Here is a 24,992-nt window from a genome sequence, read left to right on the forward strand (position 1 = left end):
GGAGATCATCGTTAGAAACTGAGTTTTTAAGAGTAGAGTAGTAATAGAAAATGTGTCAACTCTAGTAGATCCTAGGATCGGAACATTCAAACAGACAACAAACGAAAACTTCAATATTAGTATAGAAATAAACGTGTTATCATTTTTAAACTTATGATAGGTGTGAATAGTTTTTTAATAAATATATTTTTTTGTTACAGGTAAGAACTGTTGGGTTTCTTCTGAAAGATTAAGCAACTGGCGACAAGGTCTGGTGTAAATATAAAGATATCGTTGGAAGTTTTATCTCAAAACAACAAAACGTAAATATTATGATCACGACATGACTAAAATAATCGCGTTTATATAACTTTTTTTGGTGGTAGGGTTTTATGCGAGTCTACCTGAGTACCCACTCATCAGATATTCCACTGCGAAACAGCCATACTTAGTATTGTTATTTTACGGTTCGAGTGAGTCAATGTAACTGAAGGTACAAGGGACATCTTAGCTCCGAAGGTTAATGGTGCATTGATATTTCTTACAGTAAAAATATATATGAGCATTTATGACTGCTTATGATTAGGTAGTCTATTAGCCAATCTGCATACCTACGTATGACATATAAAAATAAAAACAGAGAAATCAATGAGACTAGGGTACAGTAACATGTCTAACACCGTTAAGAGAAAAATAATAAAAACAACTTAATGATGAATAAACATACCTAAAGGTTCGTTCACGCGTGAATATACAGGCATGCACGCACAAGAGAAACAACGTATCCTATATACGTAATATCTTACCTAATTTGAACTCAATCTCATTCCCATCGTCTTATTTATTAGGTAACATAGTTAGGTTAGGCTTATAAAGTATTTTATGTCTCTATGCTCTTGCTTGGAGTTCAAGCTTACTTCATACCGAAATTTCACTAATTTCGGTTCAATGGTTTGGTCCTGAAAAGGCAACAGATAGAATTACTTTGGCGTTTATAATATTAGTATAGACGAAATGTCTACTTTACGTCCCTTCAGCTCGTACACTATGACAAAAAAATCGATCGAAAGGAGAAACCAAATAAACATACTTTCGCATTTATATAATACTAGGAAACCAAATCGCGGCTTCCCCGACGAAGATATAAGGATAATAGAGTTTATAAATAACTCGAAGACAGCTCCAATAACACGCCCCCGATTGGGTGATTTTCTTTTTGAAATAATCTGTATTGTAATATAAATAAGATTCATACTGGTACGTAAGTGGAACGCATATTAAATTTATGTGTTCAACTTTTCGCTTCTGATTTATAACAGGCTAGAAATCCATTCAAAGTGCAGGAGAAGTAAATAAACGTCGTTGACCTTGAAATCTATAGTTTTCGCGTTCCTGAAATAATGAATCTTGAATGACAGCGAAGTCATTATCGGAAAGAGTATATAAATTATTAACTGAAATAAAATTGTATGTTTATTGTGCACACTATAGTAGTATAAGCAAATCGAATGAGATTTGTAAATCTATGATTCGTTTATCTCTACTCCTCCCGCCATCGAAACGTAGTATTTTCCAGTGTATATAATTATTACGTGGGTCAATCTGATTGGACACAGTCATGGCAAAAGACGTCTAATGAATTGGGAAGTAAGTACACCATTACCACCACCAGAAGTGCTTTAACAAGATGTAATTCGGCATTATTTGGGTTTCAATTGGGTTGTATGAAATTAAATCGAAAGGATTATTTTAACAATGGCTTTATTCATGTCCAAATGTTATTCGGCTGAATGACTGACTTGGCGTAGTTTGATCCAATCAGATTCCTCACTGACTTTTAAAACATAGCCAAAACTACTGAAATTCTTAAAAGTTGAAATTGGGAACATAGATTTATTTTATAATATTGGTATCCAAAATATAGAAAGGAAATGTATAGATATGATTTTTGAAAGTTATATGTAATTTGAAGAGTTCGAAAAGGGGTAATTTTGTGTGAATTTAACCCGTCCAGAGTCGGAGTTGGTTTAGACACGTGACTTATCTGCGCAGGATATATTGTAGTGCACAAAAGTATGTGCAAACGTAAGTGCGCTCTCTTAGTCCGGTGGGACGGCAATCTGATGCGATTAAAAAGTTATTTTTTTTTTCATTTTTCATTGATATTTTCCTTAATATTCCTTGTCCGATACATGGTTATCTGTTAACTTCCTAACTCCAGGTTGCTACTAAGAATTACTTCACGTAATATTACTGAAATAATCGGAAATTCCAACTAGCTAATAGACTGACAGTAAATAGTAAAACCGATCGTGTAAACCTTAAAATGTAGCCTTAGTTGGTACTAGCTGTGTTGGCACTGACTTCGTGCGCGTTTGAATTTAACAAAAAGTTATTGTTGTAGCCTAAGTTACTCCTATTACAGCATCTACCAGGGAAGATTAGCTGGAACAACAGACAGACACTAAAATTGAAAAATATTATACGTTTAGTAAAAAGCGATTATTTAAATATTACACAAACAGACACTCCATTTTTATTGTACATGTGTATAGATAACGGACTCCATAGAGCCAAGATACAAGCAACATACTCGATCTGAGGCATGGTTTATAGCACTGGTTATAGCACCTGTGTCAAACCTAACACTGAATAGACCACTAGACACATGGACACCCTATCTCGTTATCAGTGGACAGATAGTGGTTGGCAACTGTAGTCGCAGTAACTGAGTCCTCGGGGTTCGAATCCCGTTTATAAGATTGCAAACGTTTATATATATATTTAGCTATATTATGTATCTGTGATGTTGATTCTACTTTTGTATGTCGTTAAATACAATGACTAATGGGTCGTGAGAGGAAGAACTCAATGCAATAGCGCGGGTCAGTTTAATACACGGAGTCAATTGACGGGTTAAGCGTCGTTGACCTCTCCGATAAGTTAGGGTTCCGTACGTTGAATAGTCACTCGTCACTTCGTTCCGTCTTCTATGTAAAGTAATTAATGTGTTATTGTTGTATGATTTTCTTAAATAAAAATAACATTTTGCATTTCTAAAGCTTGTGATAAAATTGTGAACGACTATTTTGAGGGAGATCAAAATCAGCTCTTGACTTACTGTATGATATGAAATAATTTATAAGGTATTAAACGGCTTACTGTAACCCTACAATCACTTGGGGGAGGAATTGATTAATATTATAATGTCGATCTAATTAAACCGCAACGATAACTGTTTGTCATTACAAACATCCACGCAGGCAAAGCCGCGGGTGTATGATATAAACCAGTGTTACTGTATAATAAAGTATCGTAAATGTTAAGGAGGATGATGACGCGAGCGAACGAATGAGCGTGGACCAGTTAATGAAAGGGGTCAATTGGGAAATTGACCACGAGCCGACCCTTGCTCCCGGCCCTATTGTCCACACTTTGAGTTAAATGCCATGCGATGTTTCTACGAATAAATGTCGCGATTGAAGATGATGGAAATTTATTTATTTCGTCTTCGCAATTGATTTACGTTGTACAAAGCGATTGGTGATACAGAAACTGGGAAAACTAATATTAGTTTGACAATACACATTTAATAACTGTGGAGTATCTTGTAAAAAGCTCCTAGATTGTAAATGACCGGTAGAATCAGGGAGGGGCTTTGTCAACCCATTATAGGTGCTTTGGAATCGTAATGGCTTTAAAGTTAAAGACTGCGGTGTTAGCTTTACATTATATTTATTAATGTAACTTGACGATTCGTAAGAGCTTTCAAAAAGTCTCCTTAAATTGTTATTTTTATGACGTCGCGTGTATCTAATCAAAATGAATATTATCTTTAAGTCGTTACGTATTTAAGTTTTATTAAATATATATTCGAGTGCCGGTAATTCTATTCTCTGCCGTGATCGAATAACGCCCTAAAAGCATTTCGAGCGGAAACAATTTGTCGGTTCGTTGTCAGCGAGGGGCCCTTAGACTGTTGGATATTTTTTTATTATTTTATGCGCTATGCTTTTCAGTCTACAATTTTACGGACACGGTACATCGACGATACCTAAGATTTAAACGGTTTTTATACATAAAGGAAATATGATATATATCATTGTAAATATATGAGGATGACTTGGTAGTTTTTTTTATGATATCGGTAGGCGCACGTTCAAGTGGGCCACGTAGTCAGTGGTCCATCTATGGGCTTATATTGGCGCTGTTGAAATATTAACCATTCCTTACATCACCAATGGGCCACTAACCTTGAAAACTGAGATCTTATGTCCCTTGTGCCTGTAGTTGCTGGTTCAATCACCCTTCAAACCGGAACACAACAATATTAAGTACAGCTGTTTGGCGGTAGAATTCTGGTTAGTAGTGCTTGAGTAAGATATCGCAATCCCATTAAATTGTTGACAACTATCCCAAAACTTACAACCCGTTCAAAACACACCGTCTCAAAGATAAGTTAATTAAGACCAAGAACGAACTCGGTACTCACCGCAGGGCACGATCGTGAAATGTCAGTGTATGTCGCATATTTTATTGCTCATAATAATTACAACATTTAAAGAATACTCGCGTTAGATTTTTTATAAAGACACTTAATACATTATGTCGGGATATTTTAAGAATAATTTCTATTTCTTTATTATTTTATTATATTTCAAGGTTATATGACAATAAAAAATTATATATGAAACACAAATATTTATTTAGCCATTATAATATCTGTAGTAATCGTAATATTGTATCAATTAATAATTACAATAAAACCTAATAAAATTACCTTACCAAAACCAAAATATACTTTATTCAAGTAGGCTTTTACAAGCACTTTTGAATCGTCATTTAACAAACTATTTAAAGTAAAGCTACCACGGGTTCGGAATGTAGATTCTACCGAGAAGAACCGGCAAGAAACTCAGTAGTTACTCTTTTTCAATATCCAAATATACAGTCATATTAGTTAAATACAATTATACTAACTTTGTATATATAATACTAACTTTGTATATTGATAATTGCAAAAACACAATTCATATATTCATCAATAATATAACAAGCAATAACAATTATACTATATCACAAAATTATATCGTACCTTAAATGTTAGCAGCAGCTTGCTGGTCCAGGATCAAAGTGAAAAGTAAAAGTCAAGTGTTCTGTACCGAGCTTCCATAACTTATATAAGCCTCACTACAAATCACGTGACTCACAATATTGAACAGAAAAGTCAAAGTACCCTCTTATTTAATATCAATGTTATCAACACAATTCAAAAATAACTTAAATTAAATTATTATTATAACAGAATTGATTAAAACATACAATACATAGTGTAAGCCTTGTTTGTAATTGTCTATTTCTTACTTAATCTGACACGCGCATCAGAATAGCGTATCGCAGTAAGACGGTTTTTAACATTTCACGAGTATGAGGTTTTGAACGTATACGAAATGAGTTAGTAAATAAATAAAATAAAAGTTTATTTGAATTAAAAAAAAATCCAAATTCAAATGTTTGGAATCATTTATTTCAAGGGGTTTTTTTTAGTTTTTAGTTTCGTGAATCGTATATCTGGTTTTAAACGTTTAGCCTTAAGTAAATTTATTTTAAAACAGCAAATATATTTAAATTAAATTGTGTCTTTACATTCCGCTATCTGTGAGTTTACTTAAGGAACTTCCTAATGCAACTTTCTCCAAGTTTTAAAAGGACTTAAAACTTATTTAACAGATAAGTGCAATATTTAAGTTTTCATTGAAAAAAGTCTGGCGTGTTTGGGAACTTACTGCTTTTCGGCTTTATGATATTATTCCCGATGACGATGCAGTATAACGAAAGAGAACAAACGCCAATTCATAATTACTGTTTTTTTTATAAAACAATCATCCTTAATTATGGATGTTTTTATAGAGGTTTTTTCTAAAATTTGAACTTAGAATGCAAATCTTTCATTAAAAATAAGCTAAGTTCATGATGATTGGAATTTCTTATGCTCAGTATTATTGCAATGGCGTCTCGTATGTTAGTTCGAGTTCCAAAAGTTTCAGAGTTCGGCAATGAGGTATGATCATACTGATCGACTTAGCACATTTTTACTAATTCCCAGAATAAACAAAGTAATAAAATTGTTTCTGTTGACTGGAGAATAACATATACCACTTTCCATCAGGCGACCCAATGACCGGACCAACTACCTATGTTATAAAAAAAATTGTAGCACTTCCGCATAATATACACAAAACACATACATACGAAATTATGCATATAGAAATAATTTATATATTGATTTAAAGTAAACTAATAAATATAGATATTATCGTGGCACTGATGTGATTCCTCCCTAAACCACGAACTGTCAGCGGCAGGCGTCGTCATGGACGGATGCGTTTTTTAATATTTAACAAACTGAACACGGCCGGGTGGGGTGCGGAGCTGGGGGTCGAAAGTGCACGTCATTTACGCGTATTGTTGGATCAATTTGGTTCAGTGGTGTGTGTAGGGACTGCTTTAATCAGTTTTAGTTTATGAAACATATATGTGATCACATAGTTCGAGGTAGCCTCGTTTGAGTTTTATAGGTTGTGTGGTTATAATGAAATACTACGATACAGTACATAGTGATGAACTATGTACAACTATTATTTATAAGTGTTATACGTACAGCGGAAGCGAAGATGTATTTAAAATTCACAAATCCTCTCCAAAGAATCCGATCGACAATGAACTGGATCCTTTGTATCGATTCTTTATAAATTACATAAACTTGATAATAAAATCAATATCATAATATTCTTCATTCAAATGGGCTCTTATAGACACATTTGAATCGTCAAGTTACGAGGTTAATTAATACCATCGATTCGGAATGTAGATCATTCAGAACAAGACGTTCAGGAGTCGCTCTGTTCCACGTATTTATTGTTATAAATAAACTACATGTATAAATGAAAAGATCTAAGCCCACATTGGGACATAACTTTTAAATTCAAATATCTTTAAATTTAGGAGTATTCCAGTTATTGGCTGACAAAAGAGTCACCTTTAGTATATATGTGTTATAATAATAAATAAAAATTTTAGAAATATGAAATATCTCCTTCTTTCCAGGCGTAAGTGCGAACAAGATCGCCAAGCGGACGGAGTTGACGCCGAACAAGGGGGGCCCGTTTGCGGCGGCTCTGCGCACGCTGGCCAAGAACGCGGGCCCCGAGAAGGACGGTGAGTGAAACGCTTACGATCCCTCTCACCATTCCTTGCGCTCGAGTAATGCGATCAAAATACGCATACCGCTGGAAATCCACGATAAACACAATACCATACATTTTAACGTAACATATCGGCAACCGTTACACAGAACATAACACGTTATAGAGTCCTATAATACCTACCGATAAAACAAGATAACATACTCTATCCTATCTGGAGAGCTATTCCGAAAGAACTTGAAGCTCCCGGAATAACATGATTGGCAAATGTTAGAAAGTTACGTGAAACATCGGCAATCTAAGTCGGTTTTGAACATCTCACGAATAAGAGTAAATAGTTCTTACAGAATTTAAATCAATGCAATTTGTTGTGTTGCAGTACTTAATAAAAAAAAAATAAAAACACCTCAATCAGCTTCTGTAAAATGCTTCTTGAGACATTTGAATGGTCCTCTGTCCGGTACAGAATAATAATTAATTTATCTTTTACTAGATACCCGTCCCGACTTTGTATGTGTGGAATTCATAAAAGTAGTCCCTTCCGGTTGAAATTTCTAGAAATATTTTCTCAAAGGATGCTTGCGTTATAAAATAAACCTATGTTGCAAATTTCATTTTTCAAAACTCGGAAGTTGACTGCGTTGAGTCAGGTCGAACGATATCACAAGAAGAGATAGAGAATGAGTTCTTTTTTTATGTATTACAAAGGAGTATCAAGATTCGATATTCATCATCACAGTATCCACATCCATTACTCGAGCGCTATTTTCATATAAATTTATGTTTTATTTCAATATCTGAAGTTTACACGTGTATCGCCGACAATGAACACTTGTTGGGTTGTAATGTCCACGATTCAATCATTTATAAGTTCAACAATTCAGGTGCGAAATGTTTAAATAACTATATCGGAAACAAAAATACGTTTTAAATAAATTACATCAGCTTAGAATAATTTTAGCTTTAACCTAACAATATATTTACAATTTTATGTATACAGGGTTATTGGTAATTCGACGTATTCCCGTTAGGAGGTGATAGGGGTGACTATTTGCGATAATTTTAACCCCCATATGCATGCATGCAAAAGTGAACCATTTTTGAGTTATCACGTTTTTTAGATTTTTTCAAAATAAGTCAAAATTGCAACTTCAAAAACTTATTTAAAAAAAAGTTTCGATTAAAATCTACTTTTTTCTTCTGATTTATAAAAACGATTAAACACTGGATATTTTTCAATATTTAAACAATAATTATCGGTCCAAATTTAAAAATGCGAGACGAGACTATCACCTCCTAACGGAAATACGTCGAATTACCAATGACCCTGTATATTTAAGTAGTACTCTTTGGTATGTATAAATATTAGCCGTAAATATGAATTGTATTGATATTTCGGTAACGTAAGACGCATACGACTAGCTTAAGAACTAACCGTCTCTTTCAGGAACGTTCGTTAAGTGTTGACGTTTAGATTTAGGCTTGTTATAATAATACCTACATGTCGTTATTGTCCTGTGTGTTTGGATATTTTGTATTGAGGAGTTGTAATCAGAAAACATCGCATTGTGTTCTGATATCGACGGGTCACCCTTATTCGTATAATTTGGGAACCTTATGACGTAATGTAAATGTTCGCTGATTGGTTACATAAAAGTGAATCGAGTCTCAATACGAAATATCCAAATCCCCCATCGCCGCTGACCTCGCGAGTGTGTAGGCGCGGCGGCCCCCAGCGCGGAACGCGACGTCAGCAAGGATAAGCCTCCGCCCCCACCGGCCAAGAGAGCTTCGCCCCATCACCTACCAGCCAGCGGCTTTCAACCCTACCGACCTGATGACCGGTGAGTGAACTTCGTCTGCAACGCGTATATACAGATACCACGTTATATTCATTCATTTTGTTGACATTTGATTTTTTGTTTTATTATAATAAAAAAAAACTTAAGAGGACACGTTAGTATGATGTCTGTTCTTCTGTCGCATAGTAATGGACATGGAAATATTTAGTTTAAACAAAATAGCGCTGATTCCTTATAATTGAATTTAGATCGGTAATTATTTGCAAGCGAAGTTTATTTATAACCTACAGCGCTACGACCCTAAGGAAGCGATCGGGGCGTAAACATCAATCGATCCATATCAAGTCGAAATGATTCGCACTAGTGAATCCGCTCGGTACGGCTTGACTAGAGCCCACTGCAGGTCAGACGTTTTGTATTGCAGGCGGTCGTACACAGACCGTACTTTGGTTTGAGTGAATCGCGACATTTAAGCACAAAGTACGTACATAATTGTGATAACATTTGTGATATTTTTATAAAGCACAAATGACATAACATGTCACTCGTACCGAGTACAAAATGTGAGCTCGTTAAAAATGTATGGTTATCCCTTATCCAAAGTCGCACTAATAAACGCTATGACGATTTTCTGCAAAGAAATTTTCAGTAGTGACCCGGAGTTAGAGGCTCGTGCTTCGAAAAAGCAATTAAAATCCGTCGGTTGTTTTGTTCCGGCGCCGGCGTCAGGCTCACAGCCCGTGGCACCGTGTGCATGTACCTACCAATGTTTACTTAAACACTTGTTCGATGTAATATTTCTCGCACATTTAGGTATTCCCTCAGAGTGAACTTCGTGTCCAATGGACGGGGTGACGTTATTTATTTTATTTATCTTATCAGGTTATCGCATCCCGCGGCGTCGTTCCCGCTGTTGGAACCCGCCGCGTACTCCCCCTATGCGCACCCTTCGCTCTACTCCAGTGCCGCGCTGCAATACAGGTAAAACCAACTACTAATTCATTTATTTACGGCACCTTAAGTATAACTGTACTATATTCCAATGGCATCAGGGTTACAGATAAATAAAACTTAGATTGACATATCGCAAGCGATTGGCTAATAGCTGTGCTATGTTATGCACTACAAACAGTACTTGATTAATATATCTTTATTTATAAAACAACAGTATTCCACTCAACTACATCAAAGTTTTGACATAAACAGTACCGACTATCAACACGCCATATTTTTCACGATCACCGCGTATTATGTAGATCTCGACCACCGATGGCGAACTTCAAGGTTAAAGTTGTTTATTGATCTCGACTCTTATCGGTATCGGCCGTACATATAATTTGTGTTAAAAGGCTAGTTTCAGTTTCAAAGATAAATATCGGTGTATCGCGAAAACGACTTTTACTGTTTGGTAACTGCGTCACAAGATATTAACTGGTAGCATTGTTTCGAATTAATTTGCTTGTCTATAGTTTATAATGTGGATCACAACAATGGGATCACCTCATGACACATTTGACGATTACAGGTTAGCGGCGGAGGAGCAGATGTATCTGGAGCGAGTGTTCCGCGGTGGAGTGGGCATGGGCGTCGGGGTGGGCTGGTTGCCTCCTTACGCGCTCTACCCTCCCTTGGCTCCACCGTTACCACTGGTGCCGCACGCGCCGCACGCTCCGCACGCGCCGCACGCCCCCCACGCCCCCCACGCCCCCCACGCGCCGCACGGGCCGCACGGGCCGCACGCGCCGCACGGGTCACATCAGCCGCTACACGAAGAGAGGGAAAAGGAGATCGCGTTGCAAAGGGAGAGAGAGCGGGAACGAGAGAGAGAAAGGGAGAGGTGAGCTATGGAACGAGTAACGCTCCGTGTGGTTGTCTATGACAGCAACGTCTCACTATGTAAATGAAAAAATAACACATAAAAATATATGCACCTAACGCATTCACTACAGACGATATCCCAATCAGTTCAAAGAATTTTCCCTCGCCCGAAGTACTCAGCATAATCCAAGTCCCTCTGTAATCCCCAGCCATAGAATGCAACAATTATCCGCGGCTAAACGGGTCCGTCGCAATTCCAGGGAGCGCGAGCAGCGCGACAAAGAGCAGCGCGAGCGGGCGGCGCGCGAGAAGGAGTCGCGCGCGCGGGAGGCGCTCGCCGCCGCCGCGCTGCACGCGCCGCACGCGCCGCACGCGCCGCACGCGCCGCACGCGCCGCACGCGCTGGCCTACGCCGTGCCGCGCGCGCTGCCGCCGCTGCTGTACCGGCCCTACCGGCCCTACGCCTACGACGAGGCGGACGACGAGCGCGGTGAGCCCGCCGCGCCGGCCGCGCCGCCCGCCGCGCCCGCGTCGCCCGCGCCGCCCGCGCCGCGCACCCCGCAGCCCGCGCCCGTCTGATGCCGCCCCGCGCCCGCGCGCCCGCCCGCCCTCGCCGTTCGATAGCCTGTCCGCGTCCCCGACGTCCCCGGATGGCCGATACTAGTCAATAAGTTTTAGTGCGTACTCTATGATAATGAATAGTGACCAATTCGTCGAGTAATATTCTACCTTCCCATTCTTGTGATCCGTTCGTTTCCTCGGACGACCTCTCCGAACGTTTTCCCGCTCTGTGTTTCCCCTCGAGTAGTTTCGATCGGTCTTTTTACTTCGCTAACATGTGATAATAATTATTAACTATAAGTAGAAGCATTATTCTAATCCATTGTGGTCGGTCCGACCGGGGGACTGCGGCGGCCGGCCGCCGGTCGGTGTGACGTGTGCCGACTGTAACTCAAATCTGGATTAAAGTAATGTGATTTAAACGGCAAACTTTAAGCGGTTGGACCCTTTTGTTATGTTCTTTGTAATATTCTTATATCCTTCTTTACAAAACCTTCACTACCGTAAGTCGTAATGGCCTAAAATCTATCGATATCTAGCGAACTATTGTATTACGGCTGATAATTCTCACCAAATCTCGTTTTGGAATAAAAAATCATTCCTGTCTCTTTTCTGACGCCGCGAACCAGACAGGGACGGCGATATTCAATCGAGTGCAATAGATAAACAGTTCCTACAGTGTGTAATATAAAATCGAGCACCAATGTAATAGAAATAAGGGCGATTATCGAATGCATCGATCTGCCGGGAGCAGCTGTACATAGGCGTGCGGTGTTTAATTATAGTATCTATTGTAATATGTCGGTCGATCCCACCTACGTGAGTTGAGGATAGGACACGACTGCGCACCGAGCGAACGAACTCTCCGTCTTGTATAATTCGCGAGGCCGCACAAGTGTGGTCGCAACATCGCAAGTGATTCGGTTTCGCTCGGTGGCACAGGTGTGTCCGATCCCCATATACATGAGTTAAACAATTTTATCTCGAACGAAAGTCTTCGTTGTGTGAAAGTGCAAACTGTCTCCGTGTGGACGCCGCGCGAGCGCCTCGCGGCGCGCGGCGGGCGACCGAAACGATCCGCAAACGAAAACCGTCTTTAAAACAATGTAGTGTAGTACGTTTTACTTTGAAGAGGATTTTCGTTTGGGAACGAATACCCATTGTACCATCGGTCGCTCGGGAAAGATTTTTTTTAATTAAGTAGGCTTTGAATCCGAGCTCCGAGCGAGCCGTCTCTACTGCATTTTGTGATAAGACTTGAAAAATTCCTCGCAGTATTCAACCCGAGCGGCCGTGACTGCCACTTCGAACGTTAAAATGTCGAATTTTATAAAAAAAATATTAAAAAAAACCTCTTTGTACGTTGTAACTTAGATAGTTATTATTAATTTTAGCTTTTAATAGGTGTTCAAATATTTTTCACGGTTTAATTTGTAATGACGCAGAGCATTTAGGCGCTTGCATCGCGCCCTGTACATACTATAGTTAGATATGGACAATACCTAACAAGTGAAAAAGATAACAATTTTATTGAAAATACATTCAGTGAAATTAATACGCTGTGCATGCTGACCTCCTGGCGCGACGCGGAACGCCTGGCGCCAGGGGCGGTAGTTGTTTTTATTTTTTGTTCCTCTCCCCACCACTCCCTCCCCCACGCTTCAAGGTAGCGCATGTAGTTGGCGTTTGTGATGTGTGCAGTTTCAGAGAAATGTTTGGACTATCAGCAAGCCATCTCCTTGCTCAGAACAATAAAACCACGACCGAATCGATTTCGGTACCATAAACTAAGCAAGCTGAGACCTACATTAAGCTTAAATCTGGATTCGAACCTGCTGACTGCCTGTGTAATTTAAAAAGTTTGCAGTAAATAAATAAATACATACATCAAAGATTATATTGAGGTATGTCATAGCAATAAAATGTTACGTTCTTAATATTTCATAGATTTACAAAGATCCAAAGAGTGCTTTAGATATATATACTACCTACCTATATACCTTAAATACTTCTACTAGAGGGTCTATTATATATTTGGTAATTGGAGAACAAGGACCAATCTCGATTTATATATCTAGATAAAGCGTCGCACTACAAAAGTACTGAAACAAATGCGCCGACTTATCTTGGTGTGTGTGACACTCGCCAAACGTCATGCTACTTTACTAGTGTACGCGTACTTAGCGGCCGACTGCTGCTCAGTATTTATCTCGACGATTATGCAGCTTTGCAATAAAGTGCCTAATAGTTTTATTATGACTCAAGTCATATAAACAACCCTGACTGATGTAGTCTCAAAAATTATTTAATAATACAAAAAGTGTTGTATGTCATTAAATAAAAAAGAAATCATTGACCTAATCAATGTCTAATATTTGAAAAGGACTTTTACTCATTTACAAGTACAAATATCATACATGCAATGAAAAATCAACGAAGCTAAAACATCATAAGTGTAATTCTTAAAGATATATTTAAATAAAAGCAAATATAAATGATGGCCTCTTGGAAAGTATATTTCTTGTGACACGGGTTTCAATTTTGTTGTTTAATAATTATACTAAGTTGTTTCTTTTTGTTGGCAAATTTACAGCAGCTTACTTTAATTGTATGTAAATATTACGAATAATAAATTCAAAGAAATATATGTTATTACTTAATACTATTTAGTATCTCAATTTTATATAATTTTTCACACATTCGTTCCTTCGAATACATTCAATACGTCATATAAATGTGACATAGCACATGGTTTATTTTTTAATTCTGCATATTTTTTCAACAAGAGTAGTACAAGGTAGTACAAGGTAGGTCCGAATAAAATAATGCAGTCTGGCAACCCTATAAAGTGTGGACTATTATATTTTATATTAAAAAGTAATAAACCCATTTTTCTTAAGAGCGTAGAGTTAAGAGAAGTATATTTGTGTATGAAAACAAACAACAACGCAAAATATACCTATTGTTAAACTACGTCATAAAATTTAGTGCAACAGTTAATTTGCATTAGAATTTAGGATTCCTTTTGAAATATACATGGTATCACTTATCCGTTGTAGGCGGCTATATACAGGGTTATTGGTAATTCGACGTATTCCCGTTAGGTGGTAATAGGGGTCACATGAAATCCCTAGTTTATGACGTCTCGCCTGTGTCATCCGCAGAAGAAATAAAATAAGAATTATGAACGCTTCAAATACAACGCGGAATAATTTGACTAGTTCGGTAGTTAAGTCACAACTTAGAAAAAGAATGCGACTTTGCGTTCGCAATAGGGGAAGTCCCTTCGAGCAAGAACTAGGCTAAATTACAAAATATCTTAATTGTAACTTAGCTACTGAACTATTTATGTATCTAAATTTTATTTTAAATTTGTATTAAGTAAGTAAGTTAAGTAAATAAGTAAGTTTTTTTACATTGGATATTATTTTAAATCAATTTTGTGAGAATTTTAAAGAGCGACCTTTAGTACGAATTCGGTCATGTTCGAATACGAATTTGCACCAGCGTCCTTTCTGATCATTTTATTTCGGTTGCTTTGAAATAAATTCCAAGTTTTTATACATTTTCGGAAAGCTAAGTAAACGATTATGTTTTTAAAATATTCTGCAGAACAAGTTTCATAATTATTTATTTTGTATTTTAGGCATATTTGAGTGAAAAAAATAAAAAAAATATTGAAATAATATCGTTTTCCATCTCGCATTTTTAAATATGGACCGATAATTATTGTTTAAATATTGAAAAATATCCAGTATTTAATCGTTTTTATAAATCAGAAGAAAAAAAATATTTAATTAATACTTTTTTTTAAATAAATTTTTGTAGTTGCATTTCAGACTTATTTTGAAAAAATCTAAAAAACGCGATAACTCAAAAATGTTTCACTTTTGCATTATGCATATGGGGGTTAAAATTATTGCAAATTGTCACCCCTACTACCTCCTAACGGGAATACGTCGAATTACCAATAACCCTGTATGTCACTTGGCAGGATGGCGACATTAATTCTGAATAAAATTAATTTTCACCGTAATTTCTACATATGACAGATATATTGTTTCATAATTTATGAAAACCTAGACCAAGTGCTAATATATATTTTTATTCGATCCGAATAAAGTTTTTATATAAAATTGTTTAGATAACAAAATAATTATAAATATATATATACTTTTTTTATTGAACAATATTTGACACTCGTTAGCGTAAACTATAATTTTATGACTTTTTTTTTATTTAAACTTTTTTATTAGGTATTCATTGGTCGATTAAAAATTCATCTGTTCGTACTGCGTCACCTTTAGTTCAATATTAAATTATTTAGTTCTAAGGTGGCGGATGAGATCGTTTTTTTATACATGTTATTGGAATTTCAACTATTCCTAATTCTAACTGTTCTTCTTTGTTCAACAAACCTTGATCGCCAACTTAAGACAACTTATAAGACTACTTAATATAATCCTGATGTCTGTCGGTTCATCTTGAGTAGTGTTGCACAACAAAAATGAAATACTCGTAACGCTCTTACGATTAATAAATTATCAAGCATTTTTTATATTCGAGTTCTCTGTCATTGTGTTATTACTCATGAGAGGCAGATATGTACTTCAAGATATATTTTCCGACTACGAGGAAAATTACATAGCAGTTTTAACGTAACATCAGACCGTTACTAAATTATATTAATAAGTTATTATTTCATTTTAATTAAATTACATTAATTTTATTCTTCACTTGTAGTATTTCAGTAAATCGGGTTATTTTTGCTCTGTACCAAATAAGTTTATATTCTGTGAGTAAGTTTGACACGAAATTGAAAAGTTATTCTGTCAAATCTTTCATATTTATTAAATTGAATTTTAATTTAAAGAAAACGCTGCAGACTTTCACTTAAGGGAATATTAAGATGTTAATTAATGGCTAAACCTATACCAGACATTGATTTACGAAATATCTCTAAAGGGGATGAAATAAAATGTAAGGAAGACAAGACATTCTACGATGAAACTATTGATAAAATATCGAAATATAATAATAAAGAATTGCTATTAGGGACTTTTGGTGGATGGATCGCTGGAGTGGGTGTCGCGAAAGTTGGTAAAATAGCAGCATTTGGTCTAGGAGGGGGGATTATACTCCTTCACTTTGCTACAGAGATAGGATACATAAATGTTAACTGGGAGAGAGTTAGTGAAGGTATAGGTAACTGCCAAGATCTAATAGACAAATTGCTACATTTCGTTAAGAAGAATAGCTGCTTTTCCGTCGGATTCGTCGGTGGCTTCTTCTTTGGAGTGGCGTCTGCTTGAAGAATGATCACGTGTGTGTCAACTAAACGCACAGAAACAATCGATTTTTAATAAAGTTTTTTTTAAACTACAATCCTTTTTAATGTACAATACCTTCTGAACTGACATATGCAAACTGTAGTAAGAAAAGTTGTAATGAAAGTACATTTTAGTTGATTTGTCTGTATGTTTTACGTATATTCATAAATAAAAAAAGGCTACATTATCGTAATATATAGTCAGTCAAATCTTTGTTAAAATTGAAATGACATTTTGGAAATATGAGAATATAATAAATTTGCCGAAAAAAAATTGCACTGAACATTTATTTTAATTTAATCCTATAATATTAATTAAATATTTTTACATACGACAGACTTAAAACATAATATGATGTTTGTTTTCGCTAATTTCAATATCAAATAACAATTTAAATAAATATATACAAATATGAATTAAAAATAGTTACTGTATAAAACTCGACCGCGTGGAATGGTGGCAAGAATGCTAGCAGCATTTCCCCGTTGAATCGCAATTCCGATCCTCTGGGCTAAAAACGAACCAGCCCCCCTTTCACCAGTGGAGGCAATAAGGCGAGGTTTACATAAACATTAAATAAATTAAAGAGTAATTCATAAAATAGATTATAAGTAAATAAGAACTAGAATGGCAATTTTTTACTAATAACAAAACAAAGTACACTTAATTTTATTAGTTTTTACTACACATATTAAATAAAAAGGTTCTTTATTAATTTGTTTCAATTCAATTACATATTTCATCATTCGATAATTTTCTAATAAATCATCTAAGAAAAAAATGATTTGTCTATGAATGATGATTTCTATAATTATAATAAAATATTAAACCAAGTATTACTCAGTTCTTAAACGATTTGGGACTAGAGCCTGGATATGAATAGAAATAGATAATTAAAATCAGCATTATATAACTAGGTGCTGTAGACATTAATTGGTTCTTTATGGTCAAGGATACAAAACAATGAAACTATATAAAAAAAAACACAAATTACAATAATTGTTTGATATTTTAGTTAAATCGATAAAACATGCATTCGACTCACACGTGTAAAGAAAAAATGTAAAGAAGTGCACGTGACCTCCTACATTTGATTAGGAGCTGTAGGAATATCCTACGTATTGGGATATCAAACTTATCAGTTTCTGTATCCAGGTAGGCTTTTACAGTCGGGTCGAATCATTATCGCGACCCCATCCTCTCTCTAGACACGCGGCAAACCTAGACTAACTAACTAGAAAACTAGAGGAAAACGCAAATAGGTGCTTTGCGTCGAAACAGATTAACTACCCGACCATGTCTATTCTTTAAATATTAACAAGTCAATGCATATGCGGTGAGTAAATTACGCAACGGTCCGGCATTTATCCAATAAGAATCAATATTGAACAAATTTTTATAACATAATCTTTTAGAAATAAAAAACTACTAAAGATATACATCAAAATGTCATAATTGAGCCGCTTTGTCGTTTACCTGTGAGGTAGAGCGGTTAGAGCATAGCAACTAGCCCCACTGGTCTGGTGCTGTAGCAGCGTTTAGATAATATATTTATGGATGTCTGTAAAAAATTGAAAGATTGGGATGAATGACGGGTGACTAAAGGCGTATGGGATTTAATATGCACACACGTGAATACGTATTGAACAAAGACAAGATTGAGGAATTATTGTAGCAAAAAAGTCTTCTATATGATGGGTGATTATGATTGCCACCGTATACGTGATAGAAGTTAAATAATTAAATATATAGCTCTTTCCCATTTTATATCTTTCGTCTTTCTCGTGTAACGAAAAGTGGCTAAACGTTACGCATCCTCAAAATGTAACTCTCAATTCTCGTCCCATCACTCGCCGCCTATGATTTTTTCCTTTAAAAACTCCTTGGACATCCCTAGTTGGGCAGAATCTATTGCCTCTCTCAAATGGAATAACAGTTCTGTTCAGTTCTTAAAATTGTTACTATTTGTTTATTACAATTCAAACTCAATAATTATTATTATACAAAATTAAAATCCAAATATACTTTATTAAAGTAAGCTTTTACGAGCATCTTTGAAACACTGTTTTCATTTGTCATTTTACAGGATTATAGGAAATAATTATAAAGTTAATACCGATTCAAAATGTAAATTATACCGAGAAATATCGACAAGAAACTCAGTAGTTACTTAATTTTTACAACTTTTTTATTTTATGAATAGTGTATTAAATTTAGACCTATGTTCATAGACTATAAATAAACTATTATTCTCTATTATAATTTGTTGTGATTGATTACCAGATCACAATAATAGTAAAAATTTAAGTCATTTACGACAGAATGGTAAATATAAATATATTAACCAAGATTTAATTAACAACACACTAACTAAATGAATCAATAGGTAAACCTCTCATACAAATTAGCCGTGAATCTTACAATTTCAGAGGAGATGGACCTGAGCCCAGCAATAATACACTTGAAGGCTTTATTATCCAAAGCATTCGGCAATTTTCGCTTTTTTTATCGCAGACTCTGCACGCTGGTATGCCTCAATTTTTTTAATCTAGATGCTTTTGTTTATTTATTTTCAAAGCCAATCGCTTTGTAGTATTTGAATTTCGTAACTTATATGCTACTTCCAAAAACATTTGTATTTACTTTTTTAGGATACAATCGTTTTAAATTATAATTATGAATTGTTAATTTTTGATTTCATTTTACATAATATTAATAGAATATTCTCCTAGCAGAGTTTTTATAACATTCGACATTTTTTCTCATAGTAAATATCGTATCGCCGCGAAATAAAAGACTGGAATGGTGAATAATCAGTATTAATTATTATCATAATTGTATACTTTAATTGGACTTATTTCGTTTTCACAGCTCGACCGAGCAAAACAAGTCAACAAATAACGCCAGCCGAAGAGGATAGATCATCAACAGTGGCCGACCCCAACCCTTTACTACTAACACCCTTAGGAATAAAACCTCCTGAAACGTCAAAACCTGAAGAACAATATCTCGAAAAACCATGTCCTCCCACTTTCATTCCACCAAAAATTATACCACATTCGCCAAAAATTTCACCATCATCAATACCAAATCCTAATCCTAGTGTTACAACCACAAAACAAGTTGAACCTGGATATCCAAACTATGGTGGTTACATGTATTCTGTCCCAGGATACTCCGCCTTTCAACCAGTATCTTACTCAGGCATAATTCAGCCATCTTCAACAACAACAACTCCGGCTCCTAATGCAGAAAACAATAATACAGATTTCTCCCCGTTTCCTATAGTATCTACTAAAGATACACCTGCTACAAAAGAAAATGAAAAAATTAAGCTAAGCGAAAATAAAACTGCAGAAAATAATTCACGGGATAATTTACCTAAAACAGAGACAGATTTTGAAGAACAATTCATGCCAGAAATTATACCAGCCGTACCTCTTAGTGAAGCCAATAAAATTCAAACAACTGAGTCAAAGATGAGTGTCACATCATTAGCGCAAGGATCAGGAGCTATCGTGACGATACCTTCACAAGTTGGAAATAAAGATGTTAAAAAGAAACCCGAAAGATTTAGTCTAAAAACAAGTATTCCAATTAGTAAAATCGATTTAAAATGCGTAAGTAATCCTCCAGACACATCGTTTCAGAACAATTTGCCGAAAAAACATTTTAATCCAGCTTTCCATACACCCCTAAAAGAATGTGGATCAAAAATAGAAATTCAAAGTAACATTGTTATTAAAAGCGCAACAAAAGAACCTGATATTAAAGATAGCAGAACTGTAACGCCTCCTAATAATAGTATAAGTACATTAATAAATGCAGCAGAGGTAATAAATAAAACAGAAAATCAGTTTAAGATGCCTGAACCATTATCAGAAATTAGCAACGATAATAAAGAATCTCAATTTCTTTCTCCGCCTACAAATACTTGTTCTTTATTTAATCCAATAAATTTAGACACAAATAAATCTAATTTTCAAACTAAGCCACCAGATTCATCGTTTAGTGAGCCAAAAAACCAAATTGTGTTTATACAAAATAAAAGTCCATCAAATGCAAAAATGTTGTTAGCAATACAACAGCAAAATCCTCAAGTATTATTACAAAGAACAAATTTCGATTCAAAAAACCTGCAAGCTCCTTCACGACCATCAAGTCAATCAAAAAAATGTAAAGAAGAAATCGTTAGCGAAAAAGGTGCATCCTCAAAAGTCGTTTCATTAAAACGTATGCACCAAGACAATTATGACGAGAATGACTTCGAGAATTTAATAACAGAAAACCAAATTTATGGTAACAAGATTGTCGTGAAGGAGAAATCTCAAGGCACTTTGCAAGAGCAAGATTTGAAACTCAAATCTAAAGTTGAAAAATCTAATCAATCCGAAACTAAAAATGTTGTTTTGCAGCCAAACTTCGTTTATCTAAGCAATGTACAATTCCCAGCTAACCTAATGATGATAAAAAATAATTCTAAAGCTAATTCCGAAACAAATAAAATGAGAGTAGCAACAAATGAAAACAAGCAAAACGAATCAATGCCAGCCCCTAGTAATGATTTGAAAATAGCAACTAGTAAATCTCAAAATATTTCAGTCGGTAAAGAAATACATGTTCTAAAATCAAATAATAACGTATTACAAACACTTGCCGGTAAGAATGGTAAGTCCGATTTAGTTTTTCAAACACCAAATCAAAAGGTATTAATGAATCCTCAAATTGTTTACCAAGTGCCAATGATAGTAGATACAGATAATAAATTGAATCAAACATTTGTGAAAGGCGAATACCCTAAGATCGTAGGGCAAAATAAAAAAGAAATACAGAAGACATTTGACCAAACGAAAACCAATGATAAATTATATATTGCTTGTCCTTATCAAATGGACTCCAAGCTGCAACCAAAGATAGTAATAACAAACATAAGGCCTAAATTATCTAAACCAGAGGAAATCAGTGCACTCGACATTTATGAACAGAAAAAAAGGTTAAGAAGACTAAAGTATTTATCTAATCGAGATCCAAAAATAAACCAAAATAACGATACCCAAAAGACTGAAGGAAAAAAATCTCAAGACAATTTAAAAAATATAATAACTCCTGAAAAAATGAAAGCAGAAATATACAAAGAATTTACTAATACAAAGTGTAACACTGACGAAGATAGTAATGAAAGCGGCAGTGACTATGGAGAAGATGAATTAGAAAAATATAAGTCTATTATAGATGAGTATGGAGAAATTCCTATTGAGAATGAAACTAAAGAGAATGATTACAAACAAGCTGAGTTCCTCTCCCATTTTAGGTTGGCTTCGAGAGACGAATTCAAAGGTAACACTGACGAAGAGAGTAATGAAATATAGTAATATAGTATATAGTAAGGTAGTAAGTCTAAAAAATATTATTTTTGTATGAAAATAATTAATAATGTATTCCAACTTTTCAGAAAGAGAACTAGATCGCCAAGAGAGAGTAATAAGTCGAGACGCAGTAGCATCGGCGTATATAGCTGTTGGTAGAATAGATTGTCTTCTTAAAGAAGAAAATGTTCCAGAACAGTCCAAAGAATGTAATACGATTTCAAGAAAAATGTGTTTAGGCACATTAGAAAAAGAGCAAGGCGTTGATCAGCAAAGGAAAAGAAATTTTTTAACAAATTTAAACTTGATTAAGGCATCTCATCAGTATAAAGAAGGTTAACTATTTTAATTTTGATTATTAGTTGTTTTTAAAACAAATAATTACTTTAAGACTTTACAGTGATAGTTATCTGTGTTCCTGTTTTTTCGTTTTATTATCTTATGAGTTTGCGAATCATTGTGTTCCTTAGTTATTTTATTTAATTCTCTAAACTTTTAATAAAAACAATCACACACCAAACAAGATCAATTCAGACGATGCTGTTTATATTGTGAAAATTTCAAAACTGTATACTACAATGCATATTCAGAATTTTATTTTTGTTATTAGATTACGAAAAGGTATGGCAAGAAATACTGAAAGAGAGAAAACGCCGAGACGGCACTGTGGAATCCGGTCAGATATTGAAGCAGCCAAGGCTTCAATACAAAATTGTTGAACTAGACCCAAAGGACCAGTTACAGATTTTAACAGAAATAAAGAAACATGTCAACGAAAATAACAATCTTATTAAAAAGAGATTGGATTCCTTTTTCGAGGATGGAGACAGTATAAAAGTACTTGCAGAAAAGAACTTCTCCGAATTAAATAGATTATCTAAAATGGCGGATAGAAGTGTCAAACATTTTAGCGGTCAAGATACTCAGAAAAGAGATCTTAACCCCGGTTTTGATAGTGAAAATATCCAAAAAGCAACGAAACCTGGGAAATATTACCCAAATATTAATATACCAAATATTTCAAAAATAATATCATTAAAGACGACGCAAAGTGTTTCAGCTGTAACATCGACGCAAGCAACTTCTATGGATGAGCCCCAAAATTCTGCAGCTGGAAACAATGAAACTTTAGTTGACAATGCTGAAAAAGTTAAAGATTTTAGCTGTCAGGTTGATGAATCATGTTCGTGGACTGGAATCGAAGCAATTATCAAAACTTACAAAGAATATGAATTAGGTAGGTGCTTACATTTTAATGAACCAGTGACAGTATTGATAGGTATAATAATTTAATATAAATCAATCGAGACACTGCTCTAGCTAGCAAGGCGCACGGCGACCATTTTATAGTTTTTTAATATAAATTTAAAGAACTATTCAGTTCTTTCATACTAGAAAAATCGCTTATTAAAACAGTTTCATGTGTGGGTCCATTGACAACTCATTTCTGAAGCCAGTACTAAATATCTCTAGTTTTCTATTCATTGATATTTTTAGAAATCAGTAATATTTTCTGAGGTAACATCAGTAAAAATGTTGTGATCAATTACCAGATGAAGGCGTCTATTTGTTTCGTGTGTGTGAATATTTTACCTAAATATACTAATAATAATAATTCGTTTAAATATTATATTCCAGCTCGCAAAAGAGAAGTCGCCGACCTCCACAAACGGAACACTTCACTACGTGTGGAATCAGCTCACATAACCCGCGCCGCATCACGTGACTCTGACAGAGCAAGAGCACTTTTAGCTGAAAGACGTAACTTGGCAAACGAAGAACGTACGGTTCGTAATGCCATACAATGGTTATACACCGTGGTCGATATTGTCAGAAATTATGAAGAAAAAAAATAATACCAATGTTAACGCTGAAATCGAGAAAACTTACCAAGGCTACTAAAGCCTAACAGTTGTAAAAGGATAAAGTTAACCGCAATAAATTTTTGGGTCCAAATCGCTATCGTTTTCAGTACTGACTTCGTGAAGCTAGAGAAAGGCAATTTAATGACCAAGCTGAAATTATTAATAATGTGTGTAACGAACTAACGCTCTATAATAGGAAGCATAATTGAAACAGGGGAGTGTCCTAAATGACTTCATCAACAAGCTAATAGCTGCAATAATTATTATTACTTATAAACAATATGAAATAATAATTACTCCTTACTAAAAAATCGCTTATAGTCCATTGAAATGTTACATTTTTGGTACCCCTACCTTGCGTTTCTCAAGGGTTGCAACCCTTGTCCCGCCGCCGCCATCTCAGAAAAAGGGGTGCAAACGTCTTTATACTATATCTCTGTAACAACTTATGTTTCTGCAACTCCACAAACTTGGGGTTAACCTTCTACTGACACACATCCCTAAAATAAAATTGCGTCTTCTGAGAAACGCAGGGTGAAATGTAACATTTTAATGGACTACTACTGTATAGTGAAATCTTTGCATTATCTGAGTCGCATAAGTGCAAAATTTAAGCTCACGATAACAATTTTACTTGATCAACCTGTAATAATTATTGATATCAAACTATATTCATTCGCCTCCCAACATATTGGTAAATCACAAAGGCAAAGATATTAAGCAGTAATTGAGGTTGTTATAACCTATTCTCAAAACTATGTATATAAAAATAAAATAATCTGTTTACATTTTCTGTCTCAAATCATTGAACTTAATAATCAAGAAGTATGACTTCATATATTTTTTCTAAATTTTTTTTTTTTTAAGTTATGTCAGTTACTGGATTGCGATAACCCTTCTCTTTATGGCCACGGCAAGAAGCAATACTTTGATTATTTTTAAATAGAAGGGAATTTCATGCAAATGAACAATGAGTATACCCATCTTTAAAAAAAATAATTAGGTTTTGAATTATTTTTATAATAATTTTTCACTTTAAAAGTGAATGTAACTATTTAATTACGCT

General features: G+C 35.1%; 1 protein-coding gene across 4 annotated transcripts in view; it reads left to right on the forward strand.

Annotated features, from left to right (window-relative positions):
* Positions 1–24,174, forward strand: part of LOC113399529 (uncharacterized) — a 136,742-nt gene extending 112,568 nt beyond the window's left edge. For 2 of the 4 annotated variants that reach the window (XM_064218921.1, XM_064218922.1), the window contains exons 16-24: positions 7,087–7,197; positions 8,905–9,028; positions 9,869–9,967; positions 10,512–10,823; positions 11,065–11,294; positions 19,567–22,032; positions 22,148–22,396; positions 22,672–23,298; positions 23,700–24,169. In XM_064218921.1, coding sequence (XP_064074991.1) covers positions 7,087–7,197; positions 8,905–9,028; positions 9,869–9,967; positions 10,512–10,823; positions 11,065–11,294; positions 19,567–22,032; positions 22,148–22,396; positions 22,672–23,298; positions 23,700–23,917 — 4,436 coding nt within the window. In that variant the 3' untranslated portion in view covers positions 23,918–24,169. Of the gene's footprint in view, positions 1–7,086; positions 7,198–8,904; positions 9,029–9,868; positions 9,968–10,511; positions 10,824–11,064; positions 11,295–19,566; positions 22,033–22,147; positions 22,397–22,671; positions 23,299–23,699 lie in introns of all 4 variants that reach the window. The other 2 variants (XM_064218923.1, XM_064218924.1) reach the window with 2 other exon arrangements.
* Positions 24,175–24,992: the final 818 nt, after the last annotated feature.

The sequence above is a fragment of the Vanessa tameamea genome, chromosome 25, assembly GCF_037043105.1.
Source record: "Vanessa tameamea isolate UH-Manoa-2023 chromosome 25, ilVanTame1 primary haplotype, whole genome shotgun sequence".
NCBI classification, from domain to species: domain Eukaryota; kingdom Metazoa; phylum Arthropoda; class Insecta; order Lepidoptera; family Nymphalidae; genus Vanessa; species Vanessa tameamea.